Source organism: Podarcis pityusensis, assembly GCF_964106645.2.
Source record: "Podarcis pityusensis genome assembly, chromosome: 12".
NCBI classification, from domain to species: Eukaryota; Metazoa; Chordata; class Lepidosauria; order Squamata; family Lacertidae; genus Podarcis; species Podarcis pityusensis.
Genome location: NC_138037.1, coordinates 25,415,768 through 25,435,401, shown reverse-complemented (window position 1 = coordinate 25,435,401; position 19,634 = coordinate 25,415,768). Strand labels below are relative to the sequence as shown.

The following is a 19,634-nucleotide window of genomic DNA, read 5'->3' as shown; positions in this document are numbered from 1 at the left end:
AGAGAGCCCACGAGGAAGCAACAATGCATAAAGTTAGCAGGTTGGGAGGCATGAAACTAGGAAGAGCTGAGGTTGGCTTGCTGCTCACCCCCCCCACCCCCCGGCCGATCCCTTCTCCAATCAGAAACAGGAAATGAGACCTCTACCTCATTATAACTGAGTAAAGATGGGTTAAACCGTATTTAGCATGAACACATAAATCAATCATAGAAGCCTAGGACTACAAGCACAACTCTGTCGTTCTGGAGTAATCTTACCATTTCCAAAGGGCCTAATCTTGTGATAAATGGCAGAAGACAGCCACAATTGTTTGGCCTCCCTGCTGTAGGGCTGGCGGACCTGTGCCCCTTCACTTTCTGTTGGACTGCAGCTCCCATCAGGCCTAGCCACCATGGCCAATGGTTGGGGATGGTGGGAGTTGCGGTCCAGCAACATGTGGAGGGCTGCAGGTTCGCCATCCTTGCCCTAGCCCTACAGACAATTGCCGCAAGTTCCCATTCTCTACCTGCATGGACTGAGTTCTGTCTAAATTAACCCATTCCCCCTTCTAAGAACCATTATAACAGAAACTCAGCTGCATAGCAAACGTTACAGTTTATTTTAAACTCTCTCACACAAATAACCTTTAAATAGTACCCAAAGGATGGACCTGTACAAAAAACACAGGAAGGACTTATCTTGGATTTCCCATCTATAAATATTTCATACAGCAGCAACCAGGATGACCAAACAATGCACGTGTTTTGCATCAGTGTGTTATTTGTTTTCTGTGCTACTCACTGCTATGCTTCCTTCAGGGAGTTTTGTTGGCTGAACTTTGTACGGCATCTTCTTCACTTCAAATGACACATTGACGGAAAGAGAGTAGTGGTCATTTTTCCTCTGGAACAAAAAAAGAAATACAGACAGGGGTTTTCAAATAATGTTTTGATTAGTCTGAGTTATCAGTTTGATCTCCCTTCTCATGTTATAGAAATAGTATATACATGTGCTATACCATGTTCCCCATAACAGCTGCATTTGCACAAATTGTGGCTTCATAACAAGCCATGCTATGCATGAGTTCCATGTAAATCACGGCTTATCTCTAGGCTTGTTTGGAAGTCGTGAACAAGAGTTTCCTGGTGTCCACAGAGTGGGAATCTATGGTTCACAGTGGCTTCCTGGTTTATTTCCCCTCTTGAACTAATGTTTGCCTTATGAATCCTGGCTTGTTTGGATACCATTAACCATAGTTCTAAATTAGCACCTAACAAGAAGCTATGGTTACCTGCAGCTTCCTAGTTTGTTTTTCTGCCTTGTGCAAAGGGAGTTAGGAGAGAAGGAAATGTATGCCAGGATGATTAATCCAGGATTTGATCATGCAAACCAAGTCTATAGCCATCTTTCTTTCAATTAACACACATAGTGTACATCAGCCTTTGCCAGCCTGGAGCCCTCCAGATGTTGCTAGACTCCAACTCCCATCAGCCCCACATGGCCAATGGTCAAGGTTGATGGGAGTTGTAGTCCAACTACATCTGGAGGGCCAGTTTTCTCAGCCCTGTTCTAAAGCTGCCAATGTTTCTTGAAACAAGATTATTTTCAGGGATGTACTGTATGATATATTTCCCAATTTCATTCAGAAGCAGAAATGAACATTTTGGTTATTTATTTAATTTATTTCCCACCCTTCCTCCTGAGCATCCAGGTAAATCCTTAAGGCTTATAGAGGGAAAATCCGGAACCCCATCCACCTGTGATGGAGATCCTGCAGTCCTCCAAATATTGTTGTACTACAACTCTCACAAACCCTGACCATTGAACATGCTGGCTGGGTCTGATGGGAGTTGGAGCCCAGGAATATCTGGACAGTAGCACATCTCCCATCCCTCCTATACACACTTTCCTTGGAGTAAATTCCATTGAACTCAGTGAGGCTCTTTTCTGCTCAGACATGTATAGGATTGGACCGCAAGGGTTTCATTCTCAAAAGCTGCTCCATAGTTTGGCACCAGCAGCTCACAGACTTGTTGAGTGGCCGAGAAATGAATTGGCACAGCATCTGAATTATCCTAACAATATGATCCAAACACAGTTTTTGGCTGAATCCACATGGAAATCTCGCTTTCATGACAATTAGAATCACAACAGGCTCATGATGAAGTTTACTTGGTAACTTTAAAAGGACGTGGGAGAAGAAGAGACCTCAGTTTCTATTCTTCTGAAAGTACAGTGGTACCTCTGGTTAAGAACTTAATTCGTTCTGGAGGTCCGTTCTTAACCTGAAACTGTTCTTAACCTGAGGTACCACTTTAGCTAATGGGGCCTCCCACTGCCACCACGCGATTTCTGTTCTCATCCTGAAGCAAAGTTCTTAACCTGAGGTAATATTTCAGGTTTAGCGGAGTCTGTAATGTGAAGCATTTGTAACTCTAGTTACCACTGTATACTTCTGATCAAAAACAAATACAATACTCCCTACTTTTGGATGCATTTTGGACGATGGGAAAGTTATTCAGAACACACAGCGTTTCCTGTTTTGTTATCATATCATATCTTGGTTTCAGCTTTGGCAAAACTCCAGTTCTGAGACTTCATTGCCCACCTTACATCCCACACCTGGGAAACTCTCCTTTGTTTCGAAGGAGGATCTCCCTTCTCTGCTCCATAACCAACAGATTCAGGGGCTCGTTGTGTTATAACATTTTCAGTGAGGCCAGCATTCTCATCTCACCAGTGCAAAGTGTTTATATTCTTTGGAATTTCCGGCAGCATAAGCTTGCTCACCCCCACCCCATTATGTTAGGGCTACTTTCTGCCATTGCAGCTGCTGTTCAGAACAGGCCTCCTTAAGTTATGTTATCTCTCATCAGCGAAGACGATTTATGAGTACACTAATCCCTGACCTTTGCACTGGAAGGCGGGCCTTACACAAACCACACTCTCATTTGAAGGGGCATGTGCTTTTGAGAAATGTGTCATTGTTCCCCAAAGCTGAGAGCTAATTCTTTGCTTTTATTTTAGTAATAAGAAGCCAGCTAAGCAACTTTCACTGAATTTTAGTCTTGGCAACATCGGTGGTTTCCAAACGTTTTGGGGCCAAAGAAATAACAAAGGGAAGCCGTCTAGACCTGGGGAAGGACAGGGTGATCCAGGAGGGGTGGCTATGAAATACTCTGCTTCAGTGTAGCATCGTCTCCCATCCATATGACAGTATATGTCAGGAATGGACCGTAAGCAATGCTGAACCAAAACTGTCTTCTACATTGTTTTCCCTTTCGCAATTGTCAAAAGGCCAAATTTCAGCTGCCTAGGTGGTGTGGCAATAGCTTTGTTGTTTGGGAGTGCACCTTGAATATCCCAGAGAGAGCTACAAAGGTCCAGTTTTTATTTTTCTTTTTTCTAGGAATCAGTATATTTGGGGTTATGTATGTACCAAATTTCCAGGCTTTCTGATGGTTTGTCAGGAAGCAAAGAGCAATTTTGATAATCCCACCAAACCTCAGTGTTTTTACAAACATAATGTCAGCATTGTAACTTATAAATCAGAGACCATCCTGTGATTCCCAGGTTTGGTCCATTCTGTAACCACGAGGTTTCAACCTAAAACAACAGTTCCCATTCCAATACATGACCTCCTACAATGTTTTTGTATATCTCTTTCTTAGATCTTTCCCCTTCTCTGTTGTTTACAGCTACTGAATCCCCAGATGATCTCAAACATGTTTAATATGATTCCCCAAGTGTATGACCATAACATTTTTGCGCTGTTCAGTCTCATTCCATTTCTATTACTTGGGTTCAGGAGGTCATCCCATTTGCCCTGTATAATTTCTTGACCTCCATCTGTAGTAATAATACTGCCTCCCTACTTGGGGTTATCAGCAAATGTCATCAATGTACTCCTACTTCCCTTGTACTTCCATTCCCAAAAATAAAATGGGTCTCACACACTTGTCCTTAAGAAGCTCTATTAATTACTTGCCTTCAACTTAAAAGTCTACTTTTTGGCCAAAAAGGAGAGGGTATCTCCCCTCCCCCTTTAACAAACCCCTAATCATTTTATACACAAGTTTTCCATTCTGATTGGTTACCCTCTATATACCATTGCATAAACAACTATTTACAACTTTTAGAAGACATCTGAAGGCAGCCCTGTATCAGGAAGTTTTGACGTTTTATCATGTTTTTATATTTTGCTGGAAGCCGCACAGAGTGGCTGAGGAATATTATTATTAACCAAAATATTAATTTATTAGTTCTGCTGTATTTACTTTGGGGAGCAATTTGGCTAAAACTCTTAAAACAGAAATTTTATTTGACCAAGAATTAGCTATTTGAAGAATGAAGAAAGGCTGCTTAATGAATGTATATGAATATGGCAGCCTTCAAAGAGTCTAGGGCAGCATTAAAATCTTGGCTATAAGATCCTATAAAGATTCTGCCTTTCCACTTTTTCCAAATTCTGCAGAGTGTTCATTCCAAAGCTTACATTAAGCAATTCAGCACCCCCAACCCCAGGGAGCATTATATGCTCATCTGCTGACTTCCAAACAAGCTACTAAACATACAGCAGTGCATGCAATTTATAGAGAGATTTTGAACGAAGAGCATATCCTGTCTTCCTCATTAATTTGACATTATCAGACCGTGAAGCGATACCCCACAGTGTCTAACTGATGGATGAGCAGTTAAGGGAATTAGCCTTTTCCAAAGACCCTCTACAGTACATACGTCAACTTAAAAAATAAAAACTTTTTTCACTGCAGTGTATGTTCTCTTTCGATGATGAGCCTGCCTTACTAACAGCAACTCCACCACATGGTATTTCCTGGGGATTAACATCTGCCAGGACTTTTTTTTAAAAAAGTTGAACTGTGCCTTGGGCCACTGCATCCTCTCAGTTGCTTCTTAAGCTCCAAGACATACTCTGGAATTCAATTTCGATCACTGAATGGAATCTGAAAGTGGGAGGGGGGGATGGTACAATGTCTCATTTCAATAACCAATTTCAGACCCTCCAAGTGTCCCTGTTTTCCAGGGACAGTCCTGGATTTACAGAAGCCGTCTCGGTTTCTGATTTGATCCCAGAATGCCCCTCTTTTCCTTAGGATGCCTTATTTTCATCGGAGAAATATTACTGGAGGGTATGGAGTTATGCGACCCCCCAAGCCAGGGAGATAAGTAACTATACAACCTTTAGAAGACGTCTGAAGGCAGCCCTATTTAGGGAAGTTCTTTAATGTTTTTATATATGTTGGAAATCCTCCCATCTGCTTCCCAAAGCCGGGCAAGTGCTAAGTAGGCTTTGGGAAGAAGGAAGGAGGATTCTAGGACCTTGTCAGAGCCCTCATGCCTCCTCCCTGAAGTGCATACAGTGGTACTTCTGGTTAAGAACTTAATTCATTCCAGAGGTCCGTTCTTAACCTGAAACTGTTCTTAACCTGAGGTACCACTTTAGCTAATGGGGCCTCCCGCTGCCACCGAGCGATTTCTGTTCTCATCCTGAGGTAAAGTTCTTAACCCGAGGTACTACTTCCAGGTTAGCGGAGTCTGTAACCTGAAGCATTTGTAACCCAAAGTGTTTGTAACCTCAGGTATCACTGTACTAGTCTTTGGGAAGGAGGCAGCAAGGTGCCCTCTTGGCTGGGTGCCCTGTGAGGGGGGAGGAACTGGTTGTGATGCCCTAAATCTACCTCTGCGTGCATGTATTCAGCTGAATGCAAGCAGATGCCTCATTGCAGATGTTTGCACTAAATGCGCGGACATTGAGTAGGCAGGACCAAGTATCATAGAATAAAAGAATCATAGAGGTGGAATAGGCAGCTGTTCCTTACAGGAATCAAACCTGCAACCTTGGCGTTAATCAGCGTCATGCTGTAACCAACCCACCTGTAGCATAAACTGTGTTGAAGCAGGGGCAGTTGCCCTTACCCATGTATTAATGGGTAGCATGTTGCTAGAACAAATATAAAACGTGTTTCTTCCCACCCTCTTCGGCACCGTGATCACAGAGTTATGTTCCAGTGGTTCAGCGATCTAGAGAGCTTCATGGTCTCCGCTTACAGTTGCACTCGTATCTTTATCACTCTCAGGAGGACCAACACCCTAATCTAGGTGTGTTCAAACATATACCTTCTATTGAGGTGTTGAAAATTCTGACCCTTAGAGTTTTGGCAAATGAAAAACACATGGGTGCCTGGATTCAAAAGAGTTAAGCACTTCCAATGCACGCTGAGAACAGTAACTGCCTGCATACTGGCCAGACTCATGCAGAGGTAATTTGGAAAGCACATCAACCTCCTGGCCCACCTAAGTAGTGAAAAACAATTTAACGAGTTCTTGGTAGGCATGTTGATGGATGATGGTGCCTGCTTTGGTCCCAATGAGGCACAACAGCAGAAGTCAATAACCCACTCGAACAGATACAGGGGTGGAGGCCAAGCAAGGCATATAAGGACAAAAGAGAGAGAGAAAGCGAGAGAAACATGCATCTGGCTTGCAGGTGGGAATGTTGAAAGGGGAGGAAGAAAAGACGTTATTTTAGCCAGTTGGAACAGTTGACTGCATCAAGTAGGGTTCCTATTTTCCTCTCAAGAGGATCTGAATGATGTTCCAACCTTTGAAACTATATTGGCTACTACACCAGAAGAGGCAGCCCCAGAGAACTTCATCTTGTTGAGTTACGTTTGAGGGAAAGCCGTCCCTTTCAGGAGGGAATACAAGTTGCTTGGAATTGCAAGTGGAGAGAGTGCTATTGCCCTTGGATCCTGCTTCCAAGAGGCTTCTGGTTTGGCCGCAGTGAGAACAGGAAGGTGCACTAGACCCCTTGGCCTGATCCCGCAACACCATCAACCTTCTTATAAGGGACAAAAATCCATGTTCCTTAATTGAGGCCTTGTGGTAGTTCTGAACTTTGCTCCCCAAACTGAAGCACACTGTGAAACAACATTTTCTGGTCATGTTATTGTAATAATGTTAGTCCTGCTTCACTGAAAAGAGGGAGAGGTTACACCTCATTTCCTCTGATGTCTGGCATATTTAGGTGGAGGAAAGTGAGAAATGTGCTGTTGCCATTTAAGCGCACACTTTGGGAATTCATTAGCACTCCTTCCCAGCTTGAGATCCAACTAGTAGGAACCAAGAAAATGACCCTGAACAAATGCCATGTAATATAAGCAATACTTCACTCCAAGATTATTATTTCAAAAATTGCATTGTGAGAGATCATTGCACACAAATGTTGTTTGTAAAAGGTAGAACAGCGTCAAACAAGTTAGGGGCAAACTACACCAATGATTTATGTTCAGAGAAGCAGTTTCAGGAGTTGCTCTTTTGAATGTTGAAGGAGTTGCCTTATCATGTCCTTCTCCATATCTTCTCAACTCCAAAACTCCCTGAAAGAAGCTCTGAAATGTAGGAGATGGATAAAATATTAAATATCCCTCCTCCTGCTGCTTCCCTATTCAAAATCACAGCTTCCTCATGTTGCTGTTCAGGGCATCGACCCATATGTTTGCATGCAAAGTACAGTTTGCCTCTTTGACTAGAGTTTATTTTATAAACACATCAGATATGTCATAAATTACATAAATGGAAAGCTAATAGAAGTCATAGTGGAAACACGATGTAGTATTTCCAAATAAGGCTATTTCTTTTTTTGTATGAATTAGGCAATTGATGATTTGCTGGTTCAGCAAGGCTGACTACAAAATTTAACATATGTTCTTGTTTGCATTCAAGCTTTGAAGGAAAGCCAGAAACTATCCTGTCCTTTCTTGGCTCTGATTCAACTGCCTTCATTATCTTTGTTGGCTCATTGGGAGACCCTAGGCTGCTTGTTTACCCAAACATGTTTAATCATCTCGCTTCATATTACTGCAGTTTGTGATAACATTTTAGGCTTTAAGGCGGCAGACTACAGCTTGCAGTGAGGCAGATGTCACTTTAATATTTCAGAAAGTTAGAAAGTTGTTCAGGTTTTTTTTAAAAAATCTATATAATTTATTCACTCTTTGAAATGAAACATGTGTTCTTTATTCCAAAAAAATAAATCACAATGGATTAAATACTCGGCAGGATTACACTTTTGTATCTGGAAGGAGAAGCTGCTGTTCCATTATTTTGTTTAATGTCATACTGAACGACATAGGGTTGTTTGAAGAAGAAGAAAAGTGCTTCTCTTTTTAAAACTCCATTATCAGACATTTTGCACAGATAGTTGGTTAGACAGGTAACTGTGTAAGGCAAATTTGGGGGAATTGGTTATATTCATTCAAGTTATGTGATCCCTGAAGCATTTCAGCTTATGCAGATGAGGGCAATTCTGGCTGCCTCAAAAGGAATGTTGCTGCTGGATCTACCTGTATGACACCGGTCTCTGCCAGTAGTGGATGCTGTGGTATGGCGGTACTCACCTGAACTCCCAACAGCTGAGTCACTGCTGCTTACTGAGAGGAGAAGGGGTGCACTGGTGAGATGAGCACAGTGCAAGTGCACCAGCAAGAGTGCCAGATTGGCACTGCTGGTGGTGTTTGCACCATGCTGACCTCCCTGCCCACTTCAGAGGCTTAGCTGTTGAGGGGGCAGGTGAGCACCACCAGACCACCACAGCATCTATTACTGGTCCCTGAATCTTTCCTGAGGATCAATGAGATCCAGTGGATAACTGGAAATAAGGGTCACTTGCCTTTTCCCAATAATTTCAAGGCCGTGTCACACGTTACATTGAGTATGTCCTAGCATGCTGTTTACAGGAAAACTCTAGTGTAGAATTCGTAAACATTTCTCTCAAAAGGTGGGGCTGAGATTGTATTCCCCAAACAGTTAGGTTGTGCCCACACCATCTAGAAACTTCAAAGGTTTCTGAATGGCACAACCCAGAGCAGCTTGTTACTAGTGAAATGTGTAAGTGAGACAATTGACTGTCTCACCTTGGAATGAAAGCGATTCCCAAAGGTACCGTATTTTTCGCTCTATAGGACGCACTTTTTTCCCTTCAAAAATGAAGGGAAAATGTGTGTGCGTCCTATGGAGTGAAGACGCCATAGCCCCGCGACCCTCTCCCGGCTGGAGAGGTGACGCGCGGCTATTGAGGCTCTTGCCATAGCCGCCCGTCACCTCTCCAGCCGGGAGAGCGCGCGCGGGGCTAAAGCAGCCCCCCGTGACCCTCTCCCGGCTGGAGAGGTGACACGCCATAGCCGCCCGTCACCTCTCCAGCCGGGAGAGCGCGCGCGGGGCTAAAGCAGCCATAGCCCAGCGACCCTCTCCCGGCTGGAGAGGTGACGGGCGGCTATTGAGGCTCTTGCCATAGCCGCCCGTCACCTCTCCAGCCGGGAGAGCGTGCGCGGGGCTAAAGCAGCCCCCCGTGACCCTCTCCCGGCTGGAGAGGTGACGGGCGGCTATTGAGGCTCTTGCCATAGCCGCCCATCACCTCTCCAGCCGGGAGAGTGCGCGCGGGGCTAAAGCAGCCCCCCGTGACCCTCTCCCGGCTGGAGAGGTGACGCGCCATAGCCACCCGTCACCTCTCCAGCCGGGAGAGCGCGCGCGGGGCTAAGCAGCCATAGCCCAGCGACCCTCTCCCGGCTGGAGAGGTGACGCACGGCTATGGCAGGAGCCTCTCTGCTGCGCCTTTCCGCTGCTCCCTGAACTGCTCTTTGGGGTTGGTGGTGGGCTTCCCCCCGCCAGCCCCAAAGAGCAGGTCGAAAGGAACCTGAAGCCTGGAGAGCGAGAGGGGTCAGTGCACACCGACCCCTCTCGCTCTCCAGGCTTCCAAGGTAGCCGCCTGAACGCACCTTAAACGGCACCTTGTTTTAGAGTGGGAAAACAAGAGGGCGAAAGTTCTCCCCCTCTCTGCACAGCGCCTCCTGCCACTTCGCTGAAGGGGCGCTGGGCAGAGAGGGGGAGAATTTTTTTTTCTTGTTCTCCCCCCTCTAAAACAAAGTGCGTCCTATTGTCCGGTGCGTCCTATGGTGCGAAAAATACAGTATTTCAACATTGGTTAGAAAGTTGAAATGTGGCACATACAAAAGAGGCATGCATTGTTTTACAGATAATGCTAAAAACTGAGATAGGAAATTTAGCCCAAGCTTGAGACTTGGCCCTCTGGCATGGAGCAAGCCAAGCTGCACACAGAAGGGAAGACCAGTGTTTTGAAGTTCACTTTTGCCTTTACACACTTGAATTGGGGTTTGATTGGAGGAGATGAGATTTCTAGTATCATTCAGGGCCAGGGAAAGGATGGGGAACCTATTGCTCTCCAGATGGTGTTGCACTACAGCTCCCATCAGCCTCAGTCATGTGGAGGGCTGCAGGTTTCCCTACTCTAATCTAGAAGCAGCCTGTAGCTATGATTTCAAAAGCCAGAGGGAAGCTTCATTTTGCAGTACATAATACACATATAATACATTTCCCAATATTTTAGCTTGCATTTTCTTACCTGTAGAAATGTTGAAGCCCACAAACGAGACCGTATTTTCAGTGCAGCACTTTTCCCTCTTTCTAAGAGTCCCACTGAACAAGTTATCATCAAGCACTCCACATTTGTGCAATTCTGTACAGGAAACAATACGGCATTCTCACTATCTTTTGGGATCTAGACAAATGCATTAACAAATAGTGTGTCCTGCATGCAATGTGCATTCCCAGCAAGATGGATTTTCATTTTTGGAAAGGAAAAATAGACTGAATTTGTGTGTTTTTTTTAAAAATTAAAAATAAAAATGAATTACTTAAAATGCATATATAGTCGTAAGAATTGAATCTATGTTTCCTTGGAGACACTTGTGTAGAACCTAGGTTTCCGCAGTGGAGAATTAGCAGATTTCATTCAACACAGTACTCTCATGGTTTCATTTTTGTTATTTAACCAAAATCCCATGTAAACTTTAAAAATGAGGAAACAACATATTTGAATTGTACTTGGGATTGAATTTTAGTGGGGTCTCCATTATGGTGGACTCTAATGCACCCCTTGGGTGAAAACCTTGTGTGTGAAAATCATGAAACATACAAGGATAGATAATCTAATTGGCTTAGTTAGGCTAAGACTACTGATGAGGTTTATGATAAGAATTATCAGCATCGAGGTTAGTTAGTGACACTGAGAGCTGATCAGCTGGAAGTGAGGATCAATTGAAGGGCACAAAGGAAGACACCTGCAACATACATACATATATCATGGCACAATAAACACCAAGTTGTACAGCTTTTATGTTATCCCTGACTCCCCCAACACTGAAATTGACACTTTAATGTTAGAGCTCCTCCAAGCATCTTTTTTATTGCACAATCACGATGATTTGTGCTCATGATGCTGTAGGAGTGGTCATATGAGAACTAATTGTTTGCACATGCAAAGATTTTTGGGGAGTCACACTGCTTCATTTCCAACCAGTGCATATCCTGTAATGTCTTGCTGAAATCCCTTAACTTTTTATACCCCACAAATGTTCTGTTTTCGGTTTGGTCCTGCTTTATAGCAGGTCTGGACAGCAATAATGTGGTAGCACTGGAGAAGAACCGCAGAAGCAGAATAAACCCACCACTAACGCAGTATCGTTCCATCAAGAACATGTCACAGAGTACACCCCCCAAAAAAAACAGTCTGGAGGGGCCCTGCATTTCTGTGTAATGATGCTCTTTCCGCACAATTGTATCTTAAGAGAGGAACTGGATGCTTTGGATTGCGAACTCCCTAAATGGCGGTGCGAAGTTAAATTTGTACAGAAAATTACGTGACGTTACATAAACGTTCAGTTCTCCATGAGAGCTGAATGAGAGATTGTGTTTTCTCAACTTGCGTTTTCTCAGCTCCCATCCACTTCCTCAGCAGGGCCTTGATTATACAGAATTTACTGAAAGGCAATGTTTTAGAGGACATGTTTGTTTAGTTTCTCTTATTTAATCACTCTTTAATCTAGCTTGATTTGTTTATCTCTCTGTCTTGTAGGAGCAAGCGAGGTATATATTATTTTTTTCAATTCATAATCACACTAGATGAAAGAAAGAGTCACATAATGAAAGGCTTCAGCAGATATTCCAGGGGTTTTTTCAGATGTATGTAATTTGCATTCTAAGGGTGATTTTGTTGTTAATATTGCAGGAACTGGATGAACTTATAAGCCCAGGATCCAAAGAACCTTGCAATTACTTTCCTGCACTCACAGGGGTTTTAACACCCCCCCCCCGCCCATAGAAACATAAGACCCTTCCTGCCCTCCACCTTCCATATGGTAACTCTGCTTTTTAAACTCCCCTCCATTCCAAACACTGTTTGGCACTGACATTGCTGTTAGAGGGGGAAATATGTCAAAAATTCTACTATGCTAAAACAAACCCTGTGGCTTGCCAGAAGTAGATTTTCTGAATCCCAGCCATGGGCTACAATCCATGGACTTTAATATTACACAAGATTTTGAGCAGTTCAATATGTTTGTTCTCCCTCCATGCTGGGGGATGTTCCATGATGTGCACAATGGAATTGTGTACGGGGGGCATTCCTTGCCCAAGAAACCAAGGCAGGCTGTCATGAGAGCCCCTGAGTGAGTACTGCAGGGGGATGCTGAGACCAGTGTAAGCAGCAGAGCACAAGATAAATGGTGTGCTCTTCTCTCCCTTTAATCATCTCTCTTCTATACTATCCAAAAGATGACATGAGAAAGAGACACGGTACCAAATGCTGTCAGACTAAATCCAAGCACAATAGTAGTTGGAGCAAACTACTGAATAAAAGATCTGGTTCTGTTTGTTTTTACTATATAAAATGCAGATCCCACACACAGTTAACATTGGGGCTAAGCATTTGCAGTTGTTGAATCTGTACTGGCAAACAGGCAGGCCAGTCATTGTGGGAGATAACAGATAATGAGGCATTAAACAGTTTTTACGGCTGAGCAGTAATATTTTACAAAAGGTGGTCTCCATGGAATTTAGAATACATTTTAGTTTGTCTCTGGCAATTAGAATAAGAAACCAAGATAACTGTAAGAAGATTTTCATACTGCCAAACTAAAACAATAACTGATTTCAGATTTTTCTCTTGAATTTCTTTCCTAGGGTTGCCATATTTCAAACAGTGAGAATAAGGACAAAAGAGTTGTTGAGCTCTCCCCCCCCCCATGCATAATCTGAATTCTGCTCCAAATCATTTCCCCTATTTGCAAAATTCAGAGGTGAGTGACAAACTCTATGCAGCCAAAATGGCACAAGGGGGAAGGTACCAGTAGACTTGGTGCAATCTCAAGCTTTGTAGAACGAAAAAAACAAAACCTAAGGGGGAGTGAAAAACATACCCACCCTAAAGTTTGAGGGGAGGACAACTCACCTGCCCTCCCCCATAAATGAAAGAAATTAAACTTCAAGAAAAAATAAAATGAAAACTTAAAATGTTGGTCTTTTTTAAAAAATCTGGAAGAACTGGTAAACAAATAAGCAGTTTCTTGTTGGCAGCTGTCCTAGTGTTCAAAAAATAATACGTGACGGCTCAAACTGGGGAGGAGGATGAATGGATGTGCACTGGCCATGACCATTTCACCCTGACCTTCCTGTTGCAAGTGGGAAGATCTGAAGAGGGTTCCTTAGTGTGGCCCCGTCTGCACTATACCTTTAAAGCGGTATCGCACCACTTTAAACAGTCATGACTTCCCCAAAGAATCCTGGAAGCTGTAGTTTGCTAAAGGTGCCGAGAATTCGCAGGACCCTCCTTCAAAATCCCTGAAAATGAGGGAAGACTGGGCAATATGTGAAATTATTATATTTAGATGGTTTTGTTTTATTTAGATGATTTTGGGAAGCAACAGTAGCTCTAACAGCGCATGGTGTCCACCACCTTTGGGTTACTGTCGGAAATTTCATATTCATTTGACCATTTGAAAATTAGTCATCAGGACTGCAGATCTGTGTGCTCAGTTTCCAGACATTCGTTCAGACAAGCTGTAGTTATATGTGGTAGGCCATAAACTATTACATAAGCGTTTCTGCTTCTGGTTCTTTCTCCGTGTAAGAACAGGCAGTTAAAGCTCACAGCATACTCCCCAAAACACGAAGGGAAGTGCAGTTGTCACTGGTCATACCAACACTAGAATAACAACGGCCCCCCACTCATCCTTAAGACTGCACCCAAAAGTCTTCAGTGTGCGGCACTGTAACTTCCATCCATCTCACCAGAACTTTTGCAGAGTTCTTTTGATGCTCCACCACTTTGGCTTCCCTCCGTCCAACATAGTGGGGAATGGAGGAGTTGCGTAAGAAAGCAGCGAGTTCCGGAGTGTCCTCTGGGACAGCAAACTGCAAAGGGAAAAAAGAAAGAGCTGTGAACATAACTCTGCAATTGCTCTCTAACAGAGATCTTGGGTTTGCTATTGACTTTTCTTCTTTTCGTTTAACAGCTCTACCCTGAGAGCTGATACTTTGCCCTCTTCAACTAGCAAGAGGATTAACTACAGCCAGGAAGGATACTGTAAAATATTTTGTTTTAAAGACTAGATAACAGGACTGGTTTGTTTCTTTTGCCATCTGATTAACTTTCATGATGATATTTTGCTTTAATTAAACTCCTGAGCCTAGGGTTCCATTTATTTTCATCCAGGCAGAAATTTACTACTGATTTCTAGAAATCTTGTGGGTAGTTGTTATTATTTTTTGGTACCAGTAAATAATGTTGGTATGACCAGGATCAGGGTTTTTTGTGTGTGTATTTTTACTTTCTGGGAAATGAATTATTCCAACTGAGGACTTCAGCACTGCAGTGTGGGGTGGGGGACCTTTGGATGAATGGCTCCAAATATAACATTTGTAGAATAAATCTTAGAACTTACATTTGTTTTTGTTGATATGTCATTTTTTTTGTTCGTAATTACAATAAAATTATTTTAGTCTCATTTTTTTTGCTTCTCTGCAACATAAGGAGGACGTCAACTTTGGAACAAGCAGAGAGAAATTGTATTCTGATGTGAGTCGTGCGACTAGAATAAATGTGCAATTTTTCACCAGGGCTGAACAAATTAAAGCAAAACATTATACAGCTCATATGACAATGCTGGCAATAAAAGTGATCCTGGTATTACTCCAGGAAACAAACAACTGGAAAGATCTCGTGGGAGAGCAATGAAGATAATAATACAGTTTAGAACATATCACACATGACAGAAAGAAGAAAAGCAGAAAGAAAAAGGCATAGTTGGGGGAAGTAAAAAGACAGAGGCAAAGACCTGCTTCATGTGACAGGGGGGGGGGCAGTTTCTCTTAGTTTCTCATTTTTTGAATTTTAAATTCAGTTCTCCACATTTCCACATCACTTTGCAATTATTTTTGGAAGAAAAGTTCTCATGAGGCCGGAGGAACATCGCCCAGCTGTAAGGCGTGAAGGCCGCTCCCTGCAAGGCCTTTTCCACCTGGCCTAGGGAGCAGGGCCCACACTCACCCTGCCCTACTAGGTTAAATATGTATTCTGTAGTTGAGCTCCTTTGCAATGTTTTATTATGAAATATTTAAGATAATTTTTTTGTTTTCTGTTATGTTGCTTTGACTGTATACTCTATATTTGACTTTCTTCGGATTGTTTTATTTACGTCTTATTGATTCAATATGCTGTAAACCGCTTTGGGATTTTTCTTGAAAATATAATGCGGTATAGAAATTAAATAAATAAATGAAACAAATAAATGAAACTTCATCAGCATTAAAGTGTGAATTTCTCCTAATATACATTTTTTTGTATGCAATTTTGCCTAATGCACACTTTTTGTATGCATTTCCTCCCTAATACATCTGTGCATGTTATTTTCACCAATACATGCATTTTATGCATTTTTATGCTTGGCTTGAGAACTGTGTTGCAAAATTCAGAGAAGCTTTTGTATTTCAAACGGTGGCTATGTTTCAGCTCACATATTGTTTTAGAAAGGGGGAATTAGGTGAATTATTTAATTAGCCAAAGGGCTGGAAAGAAGAGGAATGTTCTTGCCTGGCACCTAAAGATATGTAATGAAGGTGCTAAGTGAGCCTTCCTGGGGAGAGAATTCCACAAACTGGGAGCCACTGCAGAAAAGGCCCCTTCTCGTGTTGCCACCTTCCAGACCTCTTGTGGAGGAGGCACACAAAGAAGGGCCTCAGATGATGATTACAGAGTCCTGGTTGGAAGTTTGATAAAATAAATAGTTGCTCCATATAGGTGAACCAAGAAACTCCATGTAAGTCCCCTACCTTTATTTCCAAACTATTGATTGCAGAGCTTGTTTGACATTGCAGTGGTCCATGTGTCTGAATGTGAAGGATGTAAAGGAGGAATTCCTTTCTGCTCAGAACTGGCCACTCCACATACAAGACTGTATCATTGATGGCACTTGGCCCAATGTTCTGCAACTACGGAGTAGACACACACAAAGAGGAGAATAAATTGAACTGGAATCCTGCAGCCCAAGATACAGCTTGTTCATTCACATCAATTCTGCCCCTTCCCTTCCCAATGTTTTCGGGTGCTTGTTGCCAGGTTGCAACGGTGTGGCGACAGAAGCCAAAACCAGCTGAATTCTCTTGCCATGCACTTGATTCTACCTAGCAATCCTATGTCCTCACAGCTCTCTTCATGGCATGCCAACTTTCTCCTGGGTAGTTGCTCACAGCCTACAAATTCTCTTGGCTTTTTGTGTAGCTTTTGAGCCAAACGACTTTCTTGCTGGCTCCTCCTTTCAACTCTGGCTGGGTAAACACAGCTGGGTCATTCTTTTCCCAATTGAGAGCTAAGCTGGTGGTCAGGAATGATGGGAGTTGGAGTCTGGAAACATCTGGAGAGTCACAGGTTCTGTATTCCCATTCTAGAGCTCTCCTCATCCCCTAATGCCCAGTGATGTTTTTCACAGGGCTCACACACCCAATTGAGTTCTATTGATACTAGTTCCCAGTTGAATGTGGCCATATCTGGGGCAGGAGAATTGTTCAGATTAATTTGGTTGGAAGATGACCCAGAGTGCACTGACTCCTTTTCAGGTTTCAAGAAGTGAGGAAAAGAGTTTTTTAATAGGTGTGTTTGTGTGTGATGTTCAAAGGCATGCTTTTCATGCTTAAAAACAACCTTTATTCTAATATAATTTCCTGTTATTAATATTGGTTACCTCTTGACAGACATGTGTGTATCATCTGGTTCCACATACAGTTCTGTCAATTTCAATCTTGCCAAGGCAACTTCACTTTTTGTGGGTTTTGTGGTGGCTCTGCTTGAAACTGACAGAGGTATGTCTCACAAACAGCTCAGAAGTTCACTCAGCATTGCTGCATGCTAAGTGTTGCTGGCTGGCCAAAATCCCCATCTAGAACCCAATCGCTGGCAAAGAATAATTTCACGGTTTGTCTGTGGAGCATTATACCAACAAATCCCTTGGAAGTCAATGGTTCATTTGTATATGCATATTTACCTGGTATATGTGCTCCACCAAAGGTCCAATCTCATCTTCTTTAGTAGGTTCATCCTTTGGTTCCCAGTTATGAATTGGCAAAATGATTTGTGGAGGATGGGAGACTCTGAAATGGTACAAAAGTACAGCCCTATCTGATCAATTGTCTGTTATACAACTGAAAAACATTAAATCTGATTTAAGAAAACGATGGTTATGTATGATAGCAACTAGAAATTGTGGGAATTTTTCCATGAGCATATACTGACAGATGCCCATGTAGCTTTTTTAAAAGTGTGGGAGCATGGTATTGTGTTTAGCGCATGGTTATTTCCCCCAAACCATGCCCACCTGCCCACCCTTGATGTCATATGTGATGTCAGGTGAGAGGCAAGCAAAGGCGTGGCTGCCATCACTTAAAAGTCAGTTTGAAGCAGTTTGCATTGAAAACTATTTGAAACACACTTCAAAGTGATGCCTCTTACTGCCCATTAGCTGATGGTGAGACATTGCCTTTGAAAATCCATTTGCAAGCAGTTTTGTATTGAAATGGACTTCAAAAGGAGCCCCTTTCAAGTTGCCATATGAAGTCATAATGGTGTCAGATGAAGGACAGGTGGTTGGCACTGCCCACCTCACAAAGCTGACCCACAAGGAAGAATCTGGCCTGCTACCAGATCTGGTTCCCCACCCCTGGTTTAGGGTGTCGGCATAGAACAGGAATGGTGAGCACATATGGCTAATTTTGTTACACTGCAACTCCCATAACCCCTTGTTTTGCTGGCAGGGGCTGATGGGAGCTGTAGTCCAACAGCACCTGGAGAGCCACTGGTTCCTTATCCCTAATCTAGAACCAGGGAGACACACGTTCAAATTCCTCTTGAGCCTGGAAACTTGCTGGACACCCTTGTGCTGGTCACTGTCTCTCTTAGTCTGACCCTTTGTGCAGCATTGCTGTGAGGCTAAGAAGAGAGCTGTAGAGAACTATATACATTGGCAAGAGACATAGTAGACTCAAAACTGATTGTAATTTAGCCTAGTAAACCAGGATCAAACAGTGGTAAACATGGTAATCTATGGTTTGCCACAAATTAGCAAGAGGGGGTGGTGGTGGAGATTGCATAATGCAATAGGAGGAGAAAGAACTGGAAACCAAAGGTCCATTAGGTTCCATTCCCGTAGAACCAAAACCTTGATTTGACAGTACATCTGAATGTCAGATATGTTTATTATGGGAATAATAAATAATAATATGTTTATTGTGGAAAACACCTACGTAACTGCAGCAAACTCAGTTGCTGTGAGAAGCAGCCTTATGCTTTGGTAGATGCTGAGAGGGTTCAGCCTACCTCCTCCTCACTGCACCCCCCAAAATCCTCTTTCCCATATGTGAGCTTCTCCATCACAGTCAAGCTTCAGTCCTAGTTACCCAGCATCCATGTTTGAGGGAATAAAGAAAGAGGGAAAGGGATGGATGTATAGATACTGCCTAGTAGGGCTTCCTTGCACTCTGCCTCCCAAAAATGATACAACAGCTTGCCAAGGCTCTTGGTATGGCAGAGAGGAATATTAGGAATGTTGGGTTTCTCATTACAGCATGAATCTCCAGGCTTTAAGGAAGAGGCAATTGTGCATGAAATTAATCACAGGGTCCTTCCAAAGAGACCACCGCTTCATCTTCACACAAATCCTGTTTGTTCAGCTTGAGGGGGGCACCTCTCCGTTCATAGAGAACATGCTTCAACAGTCTTTCTAAATAGTTAATAGCAATGCAAAGAACCAGACTGCAGAAATTACAATACCCATGAATAACGATAAGGTAACATTATGATTATTTTATTATGGTGATGTCTGTTGTTATGCATTTCATTATGCTTTTATTATTGATGCTCTGCAATGCATTCTTATTGTCGTACACTACCCAGGGCTCTTTTAATAAGGGGTAGTATATAAATTGAACAGATAACAGCAAGAATTTTAGTAAACATTTAATTTTCAAGGGAAATTGCTTTGTAAGAAGCAAAGGAAGGAAGGAAAGTTTAAGATGTGTTTGTCTAGCCAAAGATGTATTATTTCATAAACAGCATCCATTTTAATACTCTTTGGAGATCATGAGACATTTCCATGTTATGTGATGTTCCCAAGTCCTGCAAAAGCAGGATGCGCTTTTAGAAGCCGCAGAGTTATAGCTAAGACTGGCTATGTTCAGCCATAGGATTTTAGCATCCTGTACTATTCTTTTTATTTCTTCACCTGCCTCCT

The 19,634-nt window shown here is 42.7% G+C and overlaps 1 protein-coding gene across 2 annotated transcripts in view; it reads right to left on the bottom strand.

The window, feature by feature from the left end:
• The window catches only part of ITGA8 (integrin subunit alpha 8), a 128,554-nt gene that overhangs the window by 18,978 nt on the left and 89,942 nt on the right, over positions 1–19,634 (bottom strand). Inside the window, exons 24-28 of one of the 2 annotated variants that reach the window (XM_080974394.1) lie at positions 17,394–17,499; positions 16,186–16,344; positions 14,146–14,268; positions 10,421–10,534; positions 781–882 (exon numbers count right to left, since the gene is read on the bottom strand). In XM_080974394.1, the coding sequence (XP_080830520.1) occupies positions 781–882; positions 10,421–10,534; positions 14,146–14,268; positions 16,186–16,344; positions 17,394–17,499 (604 nt within the window). Of the gene's footprint in view, positions 1–780; positions 883–6,806; positions 7,392–10,420; positions 10,535–14,145; positions 14,269–16,185; positions 16,345–17,393; positions 17,500–19,634 lie in introns of those variants that run through there. The other variant, XM_080974393.1, reaches the window with a different exon arrangement.